We start from the raw sequence: 16,938 nt of genomic DNA on the forward strand, positions 1-16,938 counted from the left end.
TGCAGCCTGCTCCAAAGTGGCAATGCAGGATTCATACTTGCCTGAAAACTCAGCCTGTTCCTTTTTTGCTGTTTTGCAGGAGAATGCAAAGAATTGGAGTCATGTGACAAGTGCATTGAAGGAGATGCTACTCTGAACATCACGAACTGCATGTGGATGCACTGCCGAGAGTCTGAGGAGAAGCCAGGTAAGCTGCAGCAGGTGGTGGGGGATGCTTGCCAAAAACTCAGTTCATATACCTTACAAAGAATGGCCCAATTCTACATGTTCTCTGCAAAGTGGAACATATTTGCCTAAAGTAATTCCATTTCCCTGCCTTATCCTCCCAGTGCTTTGAGTTTTTGTAATGGCTTCCCTCTTCTCCCCCAGATGGTTGAAGAATTCCGTCATGGTGTGCATGCTACATAATGCTGCCAGGTCCAATGATTTGCTCACCTAGCTCAGTATTGTCTGCTCTGACTTACCATCACCTGCCACCTCTTTTCAGTGGATGATGCATGTGCTCTGCCATTGCGCTGTGGTTACTTCTTCAGCTCAATATTGTCTACTTTGACTGGCAGCAGCTCTCCAGGGTCCCAGGAAGAGAAGAAATGGTTTGGGAGTAAGGGGCAGGCAGTTGGAGAGCTAGAGAGGATGGGTGGAGGTCATCAGGGAGGAGCAGGAGCTGCGTCAAGCTCTTCCAGCACCTGAACGTCTCTTCATACATGGAGTGGAGATGCTGTGTACGTCTCCAAAAGTAAAAATCGAAGTTGTTGAGTGCCCCCCAAATCGTTTTGGGACTTGTCTTTGATTTTTAAAGTTTTTTGTAAAAAAAACTAGCCCAACTTGCCATACATCCGGGTTTTCCAGGACATTTTGCCGATTCAGCAAAAATCCACCTGGACGCCATTTTGCAGAGCGATTCCCAGACATGTCTGGGAGAACCCAGACGTCTGGCAGCCCTAAATATGTACATCTCATGCATCACTGAAACCAAGACAATGTAATTTCCAGGTGGTCACCCATCCAGGCACTGACCAGACCCTAACCTGCTTAGCTGGTGGCTTTGTGGACCTTCAGACCATAGCCTAGGACCAGGCCTTGTATGCAGAAGGTCTCAAGGTTCAATCCCTACCATCTTTTGTTAAAAGGATTCGGCACCAACCAGATGATGGGAAAGACCCTCTTCTGAGACTTGGATAGACAATACTGGACTAGATAGAGAAATAGCCTGACCGCTTCCCTTTGTTCCTCTGAGCAGTCTGCAAGGGCCACCCCACCTTACAAATTACCAAGATGTGAGGAAGCCACAAAATGGTGCATCCAGCCCTTTACTGTCTTCTCTGGCTGGTTCTGGCTCTCCAATGGGGCCACCGGCCCCTTCTCACTGGAGGTGCCAGAATCTCTGGCGCATATCCTTGTGCTTCATCAGTTGCCACCTTCTCCAAGGACCACTCAGTCCCTGACTTGCTGGATGTGCAAGAGGCAATATGCCTCTGAATAAAAGTCACTGGGAGTCACAAGTAGGGAAAGGATGCCTTAGGCCTGATCTGGCATCCTTTACATGGCCTTCTGCCTTCCGCTTGTCTTGCTTGAAAGCAAAAGGCAAAGGGCCTTGCTACTTTAAGGTCTATGCCCTGGCTGATACTTGGAAATCCCTCCTTCCATTTTGCTGGGAGTTTGTGGCTACCCCTCTGAGTGGAATCGCCTCAAGCTCTGCATCTGTGTCGGTTTGTGTACTTCATTTGTTGCCATGACTGCCATCCCCAGGGGGATAGATAGATGGGAGCCACAAAGATACAGCCTTCTGCTCTCTGCTGGTTCAGAAACAAACTCCCATCTCACAACGTTGTCCTGGAAGCTCCTGCCGAAGTGCTTATCTTTGTACGGAGAAGGAACAGGGTGGTGTCTTGCCCATTTCCTTGCTGCTACCTGGCCCTTTTGTCCACTTCATCAGGTGTGCAGACTACCTGGAGCCCTACTTGCTACAGCAGGTGGAAGAAGGGCAAGGCGAAAGATGGAAGAGATTTGGTTAGGAACATAGGAACCTGCCTTATACACAGTCAGACCATTGGTCCATCCACCTCAACATTGTCCACACTGACTGGCAGCTGTTCTCTAGGATCTCAGCCTGTGCTCTTTCCCAGACTGAGGTGCTAAGGAAAGAATCCCGGGGCCTTCTGCATGCAGAACAGATGCTCAGCCATTGAGCTACGGCTGCTTCCCAATACAAGAAGCTGCCTTCTGAGTCAGACCTTTGGTCCTTGTAGCTCAAACAGTCCCAGGAAGTATAGCCAATGGTGGGGGGGGTGCGGTGCCCCCTGGGTGCCATCTCTAAGGGGAGTGACAAGAAGGCACTCTGCGGGGGGCTCGCCCCGCCGCCCTGGCCGCAGCAGCGCAAGCTGCCAAAATCGCGCAGCCGTCGTGAGCCGAGGATCCTACGCTTGTGACTGCACCAGCGACGGAGGGATCCCACCGCTGTCCATATGGTGCTCGAGCAGCACTGTCGGCAAACCGCCCCACGGCGCATGCGCAGTGCCACTATCTACTGTGCATGCTACGTATGGCGCACACACATGCGCAGTACGTAGCGGCGGCACGCATGCGTCACACGTACGCCACAAGCACATATGCAGCTGGGCTGTTTGCGCCGCTCCCGACACCCCGCTCTGGGGGCCGGTTAGCCTTCCTTCGCCCCTGTCTGGAGGGCCAAAGGTTCCCCACCCCTGATCTCAGGTGAAGGAGTCTTGGGTAGCAGCTGCATCTCCCACCCAGAAAACTCTAGAGTGGATCCTTCTTTCAGGAAAGGTTTGGGTTGTCAAGATTTCCTCTGGTGCTTATTCCCCACTCCACATTCTTCACTATCTAGTTAATACAAGTTACAGGTAGGTAGCTGTGTTGGTCTGCCATAGTCGAAACAAATAAAATAATTCCTTCCAGTTGCACCTTAGAGACGAACTAAGTTTGTTATTGGTATGAGCTTTCATGTATCTGAAGAAGTGTGCATGCACACGAAAGCTCATACCAATAACAAACTTAGTTCGTCTCTAAGGTGCTACTAGTTAATACAACTGTGTATCCCTGTATAGGGAAGTTTTTAATGTTTGATGTTTTATCATACTTTTATATTTGTTGGAAGCCGCCCAGAGTGGCTGAAGCAATCCAGTCAGATGGGCACGATGTTGTTGTTGTTGTTGTTACTTACTTACTTACTCACTCACTCACTCACTCACTCACTCCTGTGTTAAATCATGTTTCCTGTTGACTGCAGCATCCCTTTCCAGGTATGCTTCCCTCTTACCATCACAATTGTGTGGTGAGGAGGGCAGCAGGGTGATGCCTACTTAGCTCCCCACACCGTCTCTTGCATCTGCATCAGCCCCGTCTTCCACACTCATTGGGGAGGGGGAAGATCAGATGACCTGAGCAGGATTCTAAATCGCACCCGGAGCCTAAGGTCCCATCTGCACCATGCATTTGAAGCATTCTTAGACCAATTTAATAGTCCTGGAGTTATGTTAAGAGTGCTTAGAATTGTAGGTCTATGCGGCCAGGACCTGTAACAAGCTGCAGTTCCCAGGATTCTTTGGAGGAAGCCATACGATGTGGGTGTGACCATGGAGGGTAGCCAACATGGCAGCTTCCAAGCGTTGTTGGACTGCAACTCCCATCAGCCCCAGCCAGCATGGTCAGTGTTCAGGGATGATGGGAGTTGTAGTTCAGCAACATCTGGAGGACATCTCATTGGCTAGCGATCTATGTGTGACTCCACTCTCCAGACCTTCACCCAACATTCAGGGGTGGGAGAGGAGACGGCAGACGTGGCACATGATGCCAGTCACGTGATGCCAACCCCAGAATAGGGCTTGTCTTTCACTTTGTTTCTGGTTGTGTAGCCCTGTATAAAACAGTGGGGGAAATGTGTGTTTGGGGGAGAGGGAGACATGCAGGATTTTCAATGTGACTTGGTTTCTATCCTCAGGTTCCGGTACCTGTGTTGTGAAGGGAGAGCCGGCCAAGGAGAAGTGTCACTTTTACAATGTCACTTCCAGGTGTGAAGGTAATGCTTTTCGGCCCAACCACTGATCACCATGCTGTCCATTAGGCCTCATCATCTGCCTCAGGACCTTTGCCTCTGCCTGTTCATTCTGGAACCTGGTCACCAGGACCTCCTCAAACATTTTTCTTGCTTCTGACTCTTGATACAGAAGCAAGAAAGAACTAGGGAGATGTCCTGTTCTGGGTGGGGTGGCACTTCCTCCCTGAAGGATCAGAAAAGTAGCTGGGGGGGGGAGACTCCCTGGTCTGGAGGGCCACAGGTTCTTTATCTCTGACATATAGGACACTTTCACATGACCAGCTGGAGGAGTCCTCTTCAAACCATTTGCCCATCTGATCCAATACAGGCTGCCCTTACTGACATCTTATCAGGCATCTTTATGGAATTTCTTGCTATAAGGTACATAAGGGTTCATTCCTAGCTATTCATGTTAACAGCTGTTTATGTCTATTTATTCATGTTCTGCAGCTGTCTAAATAAAAACAGCACTAAATAAATAAATAGTTAAATCACAAAAAGCAGATGCATTTAAAACAAAACTGAAACAATACAAAATATTCGCTCGTGGCAAATATCCATTTATCCAGCTATGAAAGCTTGTCCTACCATGTTCAGTAGTTTCCAGAAAGTGCAGACATTGGGAGCCGTTTGTATCTTGACACAGGCAAGATGGTTTCCATTAAGATCTAGGTCTGTCCTGTGGGGCAGTAGATAACAAATCTTTGTCTTCTTCCCTTCAGGTATTTGAGTGACTACTTTTTTATTAGTTTGCTCTAATTATTCTGCTTTATATAAATGTAGTGTGGCTTTTCTTGTCACCGAGTGTGCATAACCCTGAGTGTGCTTCTCTAATGTGATGATCTGCTTGGATAATGCAATGTGTGGTAGGGAAATTTTCTTGTAGGAAAGAGGTGTGGGTTGACCTCCCCCCCCCCGCCCCCCCCGCTAATGATGGTTCTTTTCTTAGCATCCGAAACAACCACCAAGCAACCTCCACAGCCAACCACCAAAGAGCCTCCAAAGCCAGCCACTAAGGAGCATGAGATCATCACACTTGGTAAGTGTGAGTCCCCTTATCTTTTGCGCACTGGAGAAGGGGAGGGTTTGAATGTTGGTGAGCTAGTGCTAGAGCATCTCCAAGTGGGGAATGCAGAGCGGCTTCTTGGTGGTCATATGTGCTCCAGGCACTGTTTTCCTTAGCAAGCCCTTCTGTTGTGGTAAACACTTGTCACTCAGGGAACAAGACCAAAGCTTACCTTGAGACGTGAGAGCAAGCATGGCTGACTGCATCGTCACCTTACCTAAGTAGAACTAGGATCTTTCCTATCAAACATCTATTTCCAATAATAAATGTTAGCTTTCTTGTTTTCCTAAACCCAGAGTCTCAGTGTGATTGTATCCAGGGCAATATGTGCTTCTCCAACAATTTGGACTTTTAGAAGACATCTGAAGGCAGCCCTGTTTAGGGAAGCTTTTAATATTTGATTAATTATTGTATTTTAATACTTTGTTGGAAGCCACCCAGAGTGGCTGGGGAAGCCCAACCAGGTGGGCGGGGTATAAATAATAAATTGTTGTTGTTGTTGTTGTTATGATTCAGTTCAGATTCTGCTTAGAATTTAACTCCAAATCTTACCACCTACAAGCCCACAACATGTTCCCAATCCTACACGGAGGGTCATTCAGACCTCACCTTTGAAAAATGACTGTGCTTTTAGCAGCAATTTAGAAGAGAGCAAGACTTCCCACCGCTATTTCAGGTGAAAATTAAGGGGCTTTAATAAAATAAAACAGATCCTTTTGCTATTGCCAAGAGGCCTGGCAACTCTTGCTGTACACCGTCGCTGGTTTGGATGAGAAAGCTTAACAAGGCAGGCCAAAGGAACGGAAAGGGAAAAGCTAGCTAATAAAGAAGTGAAGGAGAGATGGATGTATGTGTTCTCAGAGAGAATGAATCTTCCTGCCGAAAAGAAGAGCAAGAATTGAAGAGCTTTGGGCTAATTAAAGTGAGTAACTCTATCCTGAATCCTTGTGAATTATTGATCCAGCGCAGGCTCCCGACGGGAAGTTGTATGCGCTCATTTATCTCTGCGTGAGCAAAGGCTCCTGTTTTTCGGCTTCCACACCAGTCTTGCCCACACTGTGTTTAACTGCTTCCTCTGATTCCTTGCAAAGTGCACCCCTTCAGTAGCAATGCTGCAGCATTGCGTTGCTGCTTTTGTGATGGAGATGCAAAACATGGGTAGTGAATGCACAGTCCATGGAACGAAGGTTTAAGTTCTAGCAGCTAAGCCTTTGCAATAGGACCTGTACATGAGCTGACTAGCGTGGCATGGTGGAAGACAAAAAAAGAAGACGCTTGCAACAAAATGATGCTTTTTGATCCTTACATCTTGTAAAGTGAGGGGTAAGGTTGGCCAGGAGGTGCCATTTCAGACACTGCCCGCCTCAGCCACCTAATCTCTTTCATCATCAGGAAAGCCAGAATTGTTCCTTAAGGGGATTTTTGACTGTGACCCATTAACATTGCTAGGGAGAGGTTTTGGCGAAAGCAGGAAATTTAGGCTGCAGAGGCTGTTGGAATTTCTGTGTGACAGATAATCATAAGACTTGCAGGGGACTTGCAGGGGACTTACAGGTACCCCCTGTATGCTGCAGGAAATTCTGGAGATAACCAAGAGTACGTACCACTCTGGCAAGACAGTGCGCAGGCAGGTAGAGTCTCAGCTGGCATACCAGATGGAGCTGGTAGACAGCCACCTTGGATACAGAATTAACCTGCACCTCCATGGACAGCTGTGAGTCCAAAATGACTCCCAGGCTGCACACCTGGTCCTTCAGGGGCACAGTTACTCCATTCAGGACCAGGGAGTCCCCCATACCTGCCAGCCTCCTGCCCCCCCCCCCAAGTACTTATTTCTTGTCAGGATTCAGACTTAATCCATTAGCCGCCATCCATCCTCCAACTGCCTCCAGATAGTAATAGTAATACCTTGAGCTTGGCAAATCAACAACTAGCACAGATCTCTGAGCAGAGGTGTTATATGGTCTGTGGCCAAGCCTCCATACAGGTCTTCGGCAGCTCAAACTTCAGAGCTCTCTTTAAAGTTAGTACAGTACTGATACCTTACTCTGGGACTGCTCTCCATTGTGCACACAGGTCCATCTTCACTGTGATGGAGGGGCTGCTGTGTAGTTGGTACATAGAAGCACATGTGGGACTGCTCAGAGGTGGCTGGATTTTTGAATAAGTTGTTAGCTGGGGTTTTTTTTTATGACGGAACTAATCATTACTCCATCTTTGGAACCTGTATATGAAAACAAAATCTTGTTGTCATTTTGTGTATTGTATACAGCCTTGTAGCATTTTTATGAAACGTGCAGCCTATAAATGCTTAAATATTATTGTATAAGCGATTCAATACAAAATACACGCTTCCCCCTCCCCCCCAAAAAAATCCCCCACTCAATCTGGAGGGGCCAGTAATAATTAGTTAATGGACTGGTAGGAAAGTAAAGAGTATCATCTCTCAGTTGTAAACTCTTTTAAGAACATGCAAGTCAAACCAGCATTGTCTTCACTGATTGGCAGTGGCTCTCTAGTATTTTTGTGCAGGGGTGTCTTCTGCATACGAAGCATATACTCTTCCCACATTGAGCTACAGCCTTTTCCCTTTTTGCCAAGTACCTTCACAACCCCCTTGCTCTGTCTCCCCCTAGGTACAACGGCCAGCCTTCCGCTAACTGACTCCCCGGAGTTCCACCCGCCAGGATTTGACTCTGCCAGCTTCATCGGGGGAATCATTCTGGTGCTCAGCCTCCAAGCCGTTGTATTTTTCGTGGTGAAATTCCTCAAGGCAAAGGACAGCACCTATCAGACACTGTAAGTTCCCTATAAGCAGCTGGGAGCAGGGTTTTTTTTGGGGGGGGGCAGGGAATGTGCTGTCCTCTGAGAAGCAGAGAGGTAGATGGTCTGTCCGTAAGAACATTCTGATCTTCATTTTGGGGTAGTTTCCAAAGCAATTGCTTTGTTTAGTCTGTGGCGTCTTCAAAGACTGGCAGCTTTATTATGGCATGAGCTTGGTGCACAAAAGCGCCTGCCCTAATATGTTTGATGGTCTTTAAGATGCCTCAGGGCCTTTTGTTGTTTTTCATTTGGTGCCCAAGCTATAATAGCTTAGAACAGGGTCACATCAACACCTTACATTTAAAGTGCTCTTTTGTCATGGCTCCCCCCAAAGAATCCTGGGAAGTGTAGTTTATTAAGGGTGCTAAGAGTTGCTAGGAACTAACAGAACTCAATTTTTGAGTGGTTTTACTGTCAACCGCTCTTGTTAGGGAACTTAGGAAATTAGAGCTCCTACCTCTAAGCACCTTTAACAAATGACCGTTCCCAGGATGCTTTGAGACATGGAGGAGCCATGACTGTAAAAGTGGTATACTGGTGTTTTAAATTATGGTGTGGATGTGGCTCAGGGCAGTTAAGAAACTATTTTCATAAAAAAATAAGACAATGTGGTGGTGTTAGTTGGAAAGTTACTGGAACTGACTACCCACACATGAAGACCAGTGGGATGCAAAGCCTGCCTTCATGATGGTCGGCCATCTTGTATCACACAATAACTTACCGTGTGTTTTCAAAATGGCTGTTCAGGCTGTGAGTTTCAGCTCTCCTGCTGTCTTCATTTCTCCACCCCACCCCCAGTTTGTCTTCTGTGCGTTTTAGGGGGATAAAGCACGGCAGATCAGCTCTTATATCCCTCAAAACACAGAAATAGAGGGATCTTATGCTTGACAACCTTCCTCCCCTCTTCCCCACCTTCGCATTATTCCTGTGTCCTTGCACTCAGTTTTTCTCTCCGTTGCTGCTGTGCAATTCTCACATACATGCTACTGACTGTGTTCAAGGACTGGCAGTTTGACATGCCACTGAGCTCAGTACTCTTTGTGCTGAGGAAGGGGCTGGTCCAGCCGACTCACACCACATAACTTTTGGTGAAGGCTCATTTATTTCCTCAACACAGATATTTGCAGTCTTCTCATATCCAACCCCATGACTGGCTGTCTGCAGTTCTGGGTTTCTCTGCCGTCTTCCTCCTTTGTTCTGCTTTCTCTCCCTCTATCCCCTGGCCGCAAAACTGTGACTCACTTTAAATAAGGACTCTGGATCTTTAAGAAGGGCAGCAAAGCAAAGCTTTGAAATTTTAATTATTATTTAAAAATCTTTCTCACATTCATTGTGGCTGTGTTGTGATTACGGCTCTCTTTAGATGTTCCAAAGTGGCAGCAGGTAGTGGCGTTCACATGTTACATTCAATGTCAGCATACCTGTGAACACAAATAGTTCAGCTGCACACTTGTACAGTTATTCACATGTAACATTCAACGAGTGTATAGTCTATGTACACAGTAGCTGAGCTGTTTTACGCAAACACATGTGCCTGTGTAGAAACAGCTTGTACTTGTGTTTAGTGTAATGTGTGAACATGCCTTAAAACACTGATGTGTGTGTGACATCAGTGGCTACTTTCACACACCTAGGGTCCCTGTTTTTATTATCTTTCTCATTCCCCTGGGTTGCTATTTTCATTGTCCTCCAATTTATGGAAGCCAACCATCTGCAGCAGGGAACGGTTTCTCTCTGAACGTAAGAATAGCTCTGCTGGATTACACCAGTGGCCCATCTAGTCCAGCATTCTGTCCTCACTGTGGCCAACCAGAAGCCTCAAGGAAGTCTGCAAACAGGGCCTGAGCGCAACAGAGCCCTCCCCACTTGCGGTTACCAGCCGCTGGCAATCGGAGGCATACTGCCTCCATCGGTGGACGTACAACACTTTTTGAAAAGCGTGCTTGAGCTGGGCTCCTTTGGGAGGAAGGGCAGGCTTCAAAAATTGGTATAAAAACCAATTACAAAAAAAGCAAAACACGCAGAGAAAATTTAATTATACAATAAAAATAAAGGAAATAAATATAGTAATAGCATGGCCCTCCAATCTAGAACTCTCCTAATCCACATCAAGGCCTCACACCAGAATGGGGCCTTGTGTTATTTCCTAGCAACACCTTCCCACAAGCTGATATTTCCCTGTGAAGTTGGCGCTGTTTACTGTAAGCAGCACTTTCAGAGGGCAAATAGCTGGAGGGGGAGAGAGTGAAAGTGTTGTCTGTGGCAAACCAACCCCAGGTGAGAGTACATCTTTGGGACTGATGTTTTATCCATATAACGAGAGGCCAGTTTGAGCATACTTTGCTAAATTGCGAAAGCTATAACTTGTGGTTTGCCCTGCTCAAAGTGGGTTATACTTTTGTCGGCAGGTGGTGAACAAAATCCTAGCCAAATAGCTCTACATCCCTGCTGTGTGTAACCTTTGGTCAGTGTTAAAGGAAATTTCAAATGTTCTGTGAGGGACTCCTCCTCGCATGCGCCCAACAATATTTCTGGGTTTCTCATCTGTATCTTCTGCTGCCATCTCTGTCTCTGACAGATCCTTTCAGAGAATCACCAGCTGGGTTCTCCTCCACTCAATCTGTCCTTGATTCTCTTTCTTTCTTTCCTCCCGCCCACCTCTCATAGGAAAGTGTGGGATCAAAAGATGTCTTTAAGCCTGCTTCACACAATGATGCTTTCTCCTACACAGGTACTCCACTGACATAGTCATGTGTGGATTATGGCATGAGCATCATCTTTTGCTTCAGTTGTGTGTGCTAGGAAGCCAGTTGGGCAGGGCCTGTTATGGAGTGAAGTGACTGCCTCAGGTGGCAGGTGCTTGAGGGCTGGCAGTGGGTGATGATGAGGGGTTGAGAGGCCAGAGCTGTGTCTGCAATGCAGCCTGGCCTGCACGCCCAGCTAGCCTGCTGTCCTGCGGTACGCTGGACAAGTCACCAGTGTTGACTTCAGTCAAAAGTCCAGTTGGCTTCTGAACATGGAATGAGGGTGGTGGTACCATTTTGGTCTTTGCCGCAGGGGGAAGCTATGACTGCACACACACCATACTCTTAAAGCACATGACTCCCCCCCCCCAGTAATCCTGGGGACTGTAGTTTGTTAGGGGTGCTGGGAAGTACAGCTCAGTGAGGGGTAAACTACAGTCCCAAGGATTCTTTGGGGCAAGCAGTGTGCTTTAAATGTATGGTGTGTACACAGCCGCTGTCTTCAGCCTTGAAGTTGGATATATGTAAAGAAAAATACCTCTGTGTAGAAAAGGGTGCTCAAACTTCCCTCAGCAAATTTGGCTGGGTCTTAGTTGAATCTTTTTACCCCAGTGTTGGATCTCTTCTCAGTCAAGGCTCAGTTTAAACAGTGGGCCAGCTAGGAACACATTATTGGGGGCCATGGAGGAAGAATTTGAGGCAAGATAAGACAGTTGTATCCCTTTGCCCAAAGCCTTGGACCATATTTGCAGCTTTTTAAATAATAAAAAAAGCTGTGCGAGCCAAAGCCTGCCAATGTTCCTTTCCAGCTTTTAAAACATCCTTGGGCAGCTGGCTCCCTTCCAAAGCCAGTTTGGCAAAATCACTCCAGAAGCCTTGCTATTGAGGGCTTAACTTCCTTGATGATTGCAGCCATGCGTGATCCCCAAATTTTGACGGTGGGTGCGTTTGCTCATGCTGATTCTTGCCCTAAATTGTAATTGTTCAGGCACCTTGAGAGAGGGGTTTGTTTGGCATTCCAGCACTGGGGAAAGCTGCCGCTATTGGGGGTGGCTGGGATGTCAACCAGACAGTGATCGCTTCTGTTTTTTGTTTGCAGCATCCCTCTCACTCTCTTATTTCTGTTTGTGTAACAAATTGCTTGATTCAATTCCCAACAGAACAACGGGCTCATCCAGGCTATCTTTTGCCCCATGCTTTCCAGGCACAGGCCTGCGCTTTAAAGCTTTGTGCCCAGAACCGTGCCTAGTAACACGGCACAAAAGGTAGTTTGAATGAACCCATTGCTCCTGTCATTTTTCAGAACTCTCTGAAAGGCAGGTGTATCTCCCCTCCCAACAAAAAAACAAATAGTGGTGCATTTATGAGGAGGACTGCCCTTGCTGAGAATTCAGAGTTCTTTAAAGGGAACAGAAGCCCTGCCCTTCTGGGGGTAACCCCCATCTTAATCGGGAGCATAAAGTACAAATCTCTTAACACCTTATTCTCTCTTAACTTGGTCCATGCTGCTTCTCTGTTCTTAACTGTACCCCTGTCCTTGGCTCCAAACTAAAGCTTGTAATTTTGCCATAGCTGTATTATGTCCATTCCTCTCCAGACCCCGTTAACCAGAGCACTAATGCTACCCAAGGGGAACCTTCTATTTCTTTGGCGTATCAGTGACTCTCTACCAGAAATGTGTGTATTGGGCGTGTTTAAAGGGGCATTGTGCTTTGATATTGTCTCTAACGTCATGTCCCCAATTGCCATCTCCCCACCCCCCTTTTTTTTGTATCTCCCTTGCACGCTGCCTGTCGTCAGAGAGGACAACCAGCAGTAGGTGTAGCTGTGTGTGAAAGAACAGTGGGAAGTAATGGGCTGTCTCTGGAACCAGGAAAACCTATGAACCTTCTCTTAGACCCACTCCCTTTGTGGGGCTTTTTCCTCAGAGCCAAGAAAGGCTATTATGGGCCTGTTTTTATGCATTCAGCAGCATCAAATGATCTTGATTTTCCTGGACTATAGAACATTAGCCTGCCGCGAGGAGCTTGCATGTTTGATTGTTCCTCCTTGCAAATAGAAATGTAGCATGTCTTCAGAGAAAGCTACCTTGAAATCCCTGGCCTTTTAATTTTTCATGTACCAGTAATTATATATATACATGCAGGAATATTCAGATGTGCATCCTTCTCTTCCATGCTGAAGTGGTACAGGCCAGGGAAATCCTTAACTCCTGGCTTCTGCTGAAGGCATAAAACTGTCTCTGGGGATCCTGCTTGCATTTTGCTTTTCCCTTTTCAGCAGAGGGATGGATGGAGAACAGGGACTGCTTTGAACTGAATACTGTTAACTTTCTGATTGATTGTGTGTGTAACCGGAATGTGCAAACAACCAGCTCGTGTTTGCTTTTGAAACTATGGGCCTTCCCTAGGGCAGGGATGAGCAGTGGAGATAAGCTATTCAGAGCTGACCAGAGTCTGTCTCTCTCCCTCCTCTGCTCCCCCCCCCTTATTTTTTTGACCGAGAGCATGACCACATGTTACATTTGCCATGAGAGAGCAGCTGAATCTCAAAGGTTTTTCTACCAACTGGCGGAGAAACCGGGGGACGCAGAATTTGCACACTGAGTGGCGTAGGATCTACTTGCTTGCTAGCATAGCCAATAAGAAAAGAGAGATGGGGAGACGGGAGGGGGAAATTGGGTCAGGAGATAAAAACGACCAAACAGCAGCTCCACTTTCATCTGTGTGTGCAAATTCTAACTCCTCCAGCCCTTTTCCTTAGGCTCAAAACAACGCATCACGTTAATTATGTAGTGTGCAGGTACTTCTTGAGGTTTTTAAAATGAATGCCTAGTGCAGGAGGTTGGGGAAGTTGCTACAGAGAATATAGGTTGCAGGGACTGTGGTCAAATCCTTCCCTCTCCCACCACTGGAGGCTGATCTGTGAGGGCAAATGGGGCACTGCCCCACTGGCCTCAGTGTGCCCTCAGCCTGGCTCCACCTGCCTGTCTTCGTACTTAACAAGCCGTCCAGGGAGTACCTGAGACTGTCAGCCTCCTCCTTAGTCTCAGTATCGCCTTGTAGAAATGAGCAGGGAGGAGGGTTGCAACAAAACTAGTATCGGTTTGCTCCACCTGTCACTGGTCCTACCTGCTGTTGGTCACCCTACCAGGCTGCTTGCATGCTATACCTTTAAATTTAGGGGAGTGCGATTGATTCGGTTCAGTTGAATTGGGTGCAGAGCTTGGGGGGGCGCAATGATTATTTAGAGGCGTGGGGGCACCACATTTTGGTGTCTCACAGGGCACGGCTGAAATTTGAGACCCCAAGGTGTGCTACTGCTTTAAAGCACTTTTGAAGTGCTTCCCCCCCCCAAGAATTCTGGGTGCTGTAGTTGGTTTGTGAGGTTGCTGGGAATGGTAGCCCTGTGACGGTTAAACTTCAGTACCCAGAATTCTTTGAGGAAGTTGATGTGCTTTGAATATGCTGTATACTGTCCAAGCAGCCCCGTTCCTAACAGGAACCAGTCACCACTATCACCCACTGAGGCCCCTATGAAACTCCTCCCCACCACCACCACCCCAGCAACACACACACACACAAAATCTAGGGAAAAGCTCCCATTGCCCTAGTGAGTTTCCCCTGCTAACTGTTGCACATGTGTTCAGAAGCATGCAGACTGCTAGATCTGTGGGTGAATTCTGGTAGGTCAGCAAGGGTCTTTGATTCCCAATTGTCTTAACAACAGCACCACCTTAAAAGGTCTCCTCACTTAAAAAAAAAAAGAAAATAAAAAAGTGTTGCTGAAATTTGGGGGTGGAGTGGGAACCAACCAGAAGCGGATTTTTTTCTGTGAAGGAAATTGTGAGCTCGCTTCTGGTACTGATCACATCTGCTCAGATGCATCTTGTTAATTCTTAGGCTGGGTACACATCACACATTTAAAGCACATTCCTCCCACCCTGAATTCTGGGAACTGTAGTTTACCCCCTCATAGCACTACAATTCCCAGCATATTTAACTACACTTTGGCTGGGGTGGGTGGGTAGGTATTGTGCTTTTAATGCATGGTATGTATGACAACATTTTGCACCTCAGGTTGGACCTTAGGGATCTAAGTAAGTAAGTAAGTAAGTAAGTAAGTAAGTAAGTAATTAAGTAAATCAGCCTGAAGTCTGCCCACCCTGGGATTAGTTTATTCCTGTAGTGGCGAAACTTTAAGGAGCTCTCACGTGGCAAGTGTATTATGTGGGGGTGTCCCAGTACATCCTGCTCAGAAGCAAGGCCTCTTCTCACTGTGCTGGTCCTATAGCTTCCCTGTGGTGTGGCTGAGAAAGTAAAGGATCGAAAATGTGAAGCTGTGGAGTCACCATGGCGACTACTGGATTCTATTCCCAGCTGGCTTTCCATCTCTTTTCCCTTTCCTTTCCCCCCCTTGTTTTTTGTAGCTGTTCAATTGAGAAATAGCTGCTCTCAGAGGGGGGGAAAGCAAAAACTTTGACGTCCTTAGTTAAAATGTGGTATTATTATGCCCTGTTGCTTTTAGTTCTTTTCTCCTCCCCACCCCAAGAAAAGCTTTAAAAAGTGGCTTTAAAAAGTACACACCAGGAAAGAATAAATCGTGGATTGTAGTTGGTGGTATTCCTACTCAGAGTAGTCCTATTAACATTTATGAGCATGACTAACGTAGCTCCATTGGCTTTAATGGGTCTTCTTTGAGTGTAACTTGGTTGGATGCAACTCCATGTTTTTACACTTATGGGAACTTGATTACATTAACAGTGGGCTCATGAGCCTTATTTCCTTGCACATACTAAGAGGGGCTTTAAAGTTTTTATTTATTTATGTATTTATTTAAATAATTCCTATACTGCTTCACATTTGCAAAGGAAATAATCTCTTAGCAGTTTTGTAACCTGCCTTAAATAATCAAGTAGAACCTTACAAACTATCAAGCAGTACAAATGAGAATCAGACACAATTACAATGCTGATCCACATTTAAAGAAGCATAACAAGAAAACAAAATAATATCCTAAACATTAAAAAAAAAGTTTACACATTAAAAAAAACCAAATACAAAAATAAGTGCCTCCAGGTAATTAGCTGGGTGTAACATCCTGATTCTTGGAGAGTTCTTCCCATGCGCCCTTTTGCACCTTCAAATCTTATGCCTTGCTGTGGAATACCCAAGGAGGTGCACAATAAATTGATAGCCTAATTAGCCATCATTTGTAAGCCGCCACCACAAGCTCATTCATAGGTGGAAGCGGATCGTTTGGGCTGCAATCCTGGGTATACTTAAGTGCTATCTGCACCATAGATTTGAAGCGCCATCATACCAGTATAAATGGTCATGGCTTCCTCTGACGATACAGTTCCCATAGTGGTTTAACAATCAACCCCTCTTCCCAGGGAACTCTGGGAATTGTAGTTCTGTGAGGGGAATAGGGGGTCTCCTAACAACTCTCAGCTCCCTTAACAAACTACACTTGCCAGAATTCTTATGGGAGCGAGAAGCGGTATGATGCATTTAAAGCATACTTAAAGCATTATCATGCATATTGGGCCAATATGTCCATCTAGATGAGTATTGTCTACTCTTGATGGGCAGTGACTCTCCAGGGTTCTGGGCAGAGGTCTTCTCCATCGCTACTGACCTGGTTCTTTAAACTGGAGATGGAATCTGGGGCCTTCTGCATTCAAATCAGGTGTTCTGCCACTGAGCTTCAGTACTTCCCTGGGATCTATGGTTGCTTTTTGTAATCAAGCCTGATACTTGCAGACCCCTATAGCAACCTCTGCTCTCAGAATCTCCCAATAGCAGAAATGGGGTTCCTTCCCCTATCATTTAAGTGACTGGCTGCTACTGGGACTCAGGAGTTGAGCACTGCGTCTTTGCGAGGAGAGTAATATCAATCAGAACCGATCAGTGTCTGCAGCCATTTTAGGTTTCCTTGGGAATCTGCTTAGCAACAACATTTCCAAACCACTGGCAGGTCTGCTGCCAGGATGGGAGATTTTTAAAGTTTGAGTTGATATTTATTTTTGAATTTGATTTGATATTTGTATTCCACTTTTCTAAGAGCATTGTGGAACTCAAAGCGGCTCACCATAATAGTAGCATTAAAAAACGGACAAACATTAGTACGTATAATCAGAAAGCACAATAAGGTAACCCATAAAACAATTAATAGCAGTCGACACAAACTCATAGTGATTCAAAAAAATCAGGAATGTCTGCTGCTGTCATCTTCCTTTTCCTCCT

The 16,938-nt window shown here is 46.3% G+C and overlaps 1 protein-coding gene across 2 annotated transcripts in view; it reads left to right on the forward strand.

The window, feature by feature from the left end:
- CD164L2 (CD164 molecule like 2) overlaps positions 1 to 16,938 on the forward strand; it is a 36,097-nt gene that overhangs the window by 14,315 nt on the left and 4,844 nt on the right. Inside the window, exons 2-6 of one of the 2 annotated variants that reach the window (XM_083628145.1) lie at positions 80 to 187; positions 3,962 to 4,039; positions 5,007 to 5,096; positions 7,760 to 7,922; positions 12,491 to 15,255. In XM_083628145.1, coding sequence (XP_083484271.1) covers positions 80 to 187; positions 3,962 to 4,039; positions 5,007 to 5,096; positions 7,760 to 7,922; positions 12,491 to 12,509 — 458 coding nt within the window. In that variant the 3' untranslated portion in view covers positions 12,510 to 15,255. Of the gene's footprint in view, positions 1 to 79; positions 188 to 3,961; positions 4,040 to 5,006; positions 5,097 to 7,759; positions 7,923 to 12,490; positions 15,256 to 16,938 lie in introns of those variants that run through there. The other variant, XM_083628146.1, reaches the window with a different exon arrangement.

Source organism: Podarcis filfolensis (genome assembly GCF_964270895.1).
Source record: "Podarcis filfolensis genome assembly, chromosome: 8".
Lineage (NCBI taxonomy): Eukaryota > Metazoa > Chordata > Lepidosauria > Squamata > Lacertidae > Podarcis > Podarcis filfolensis.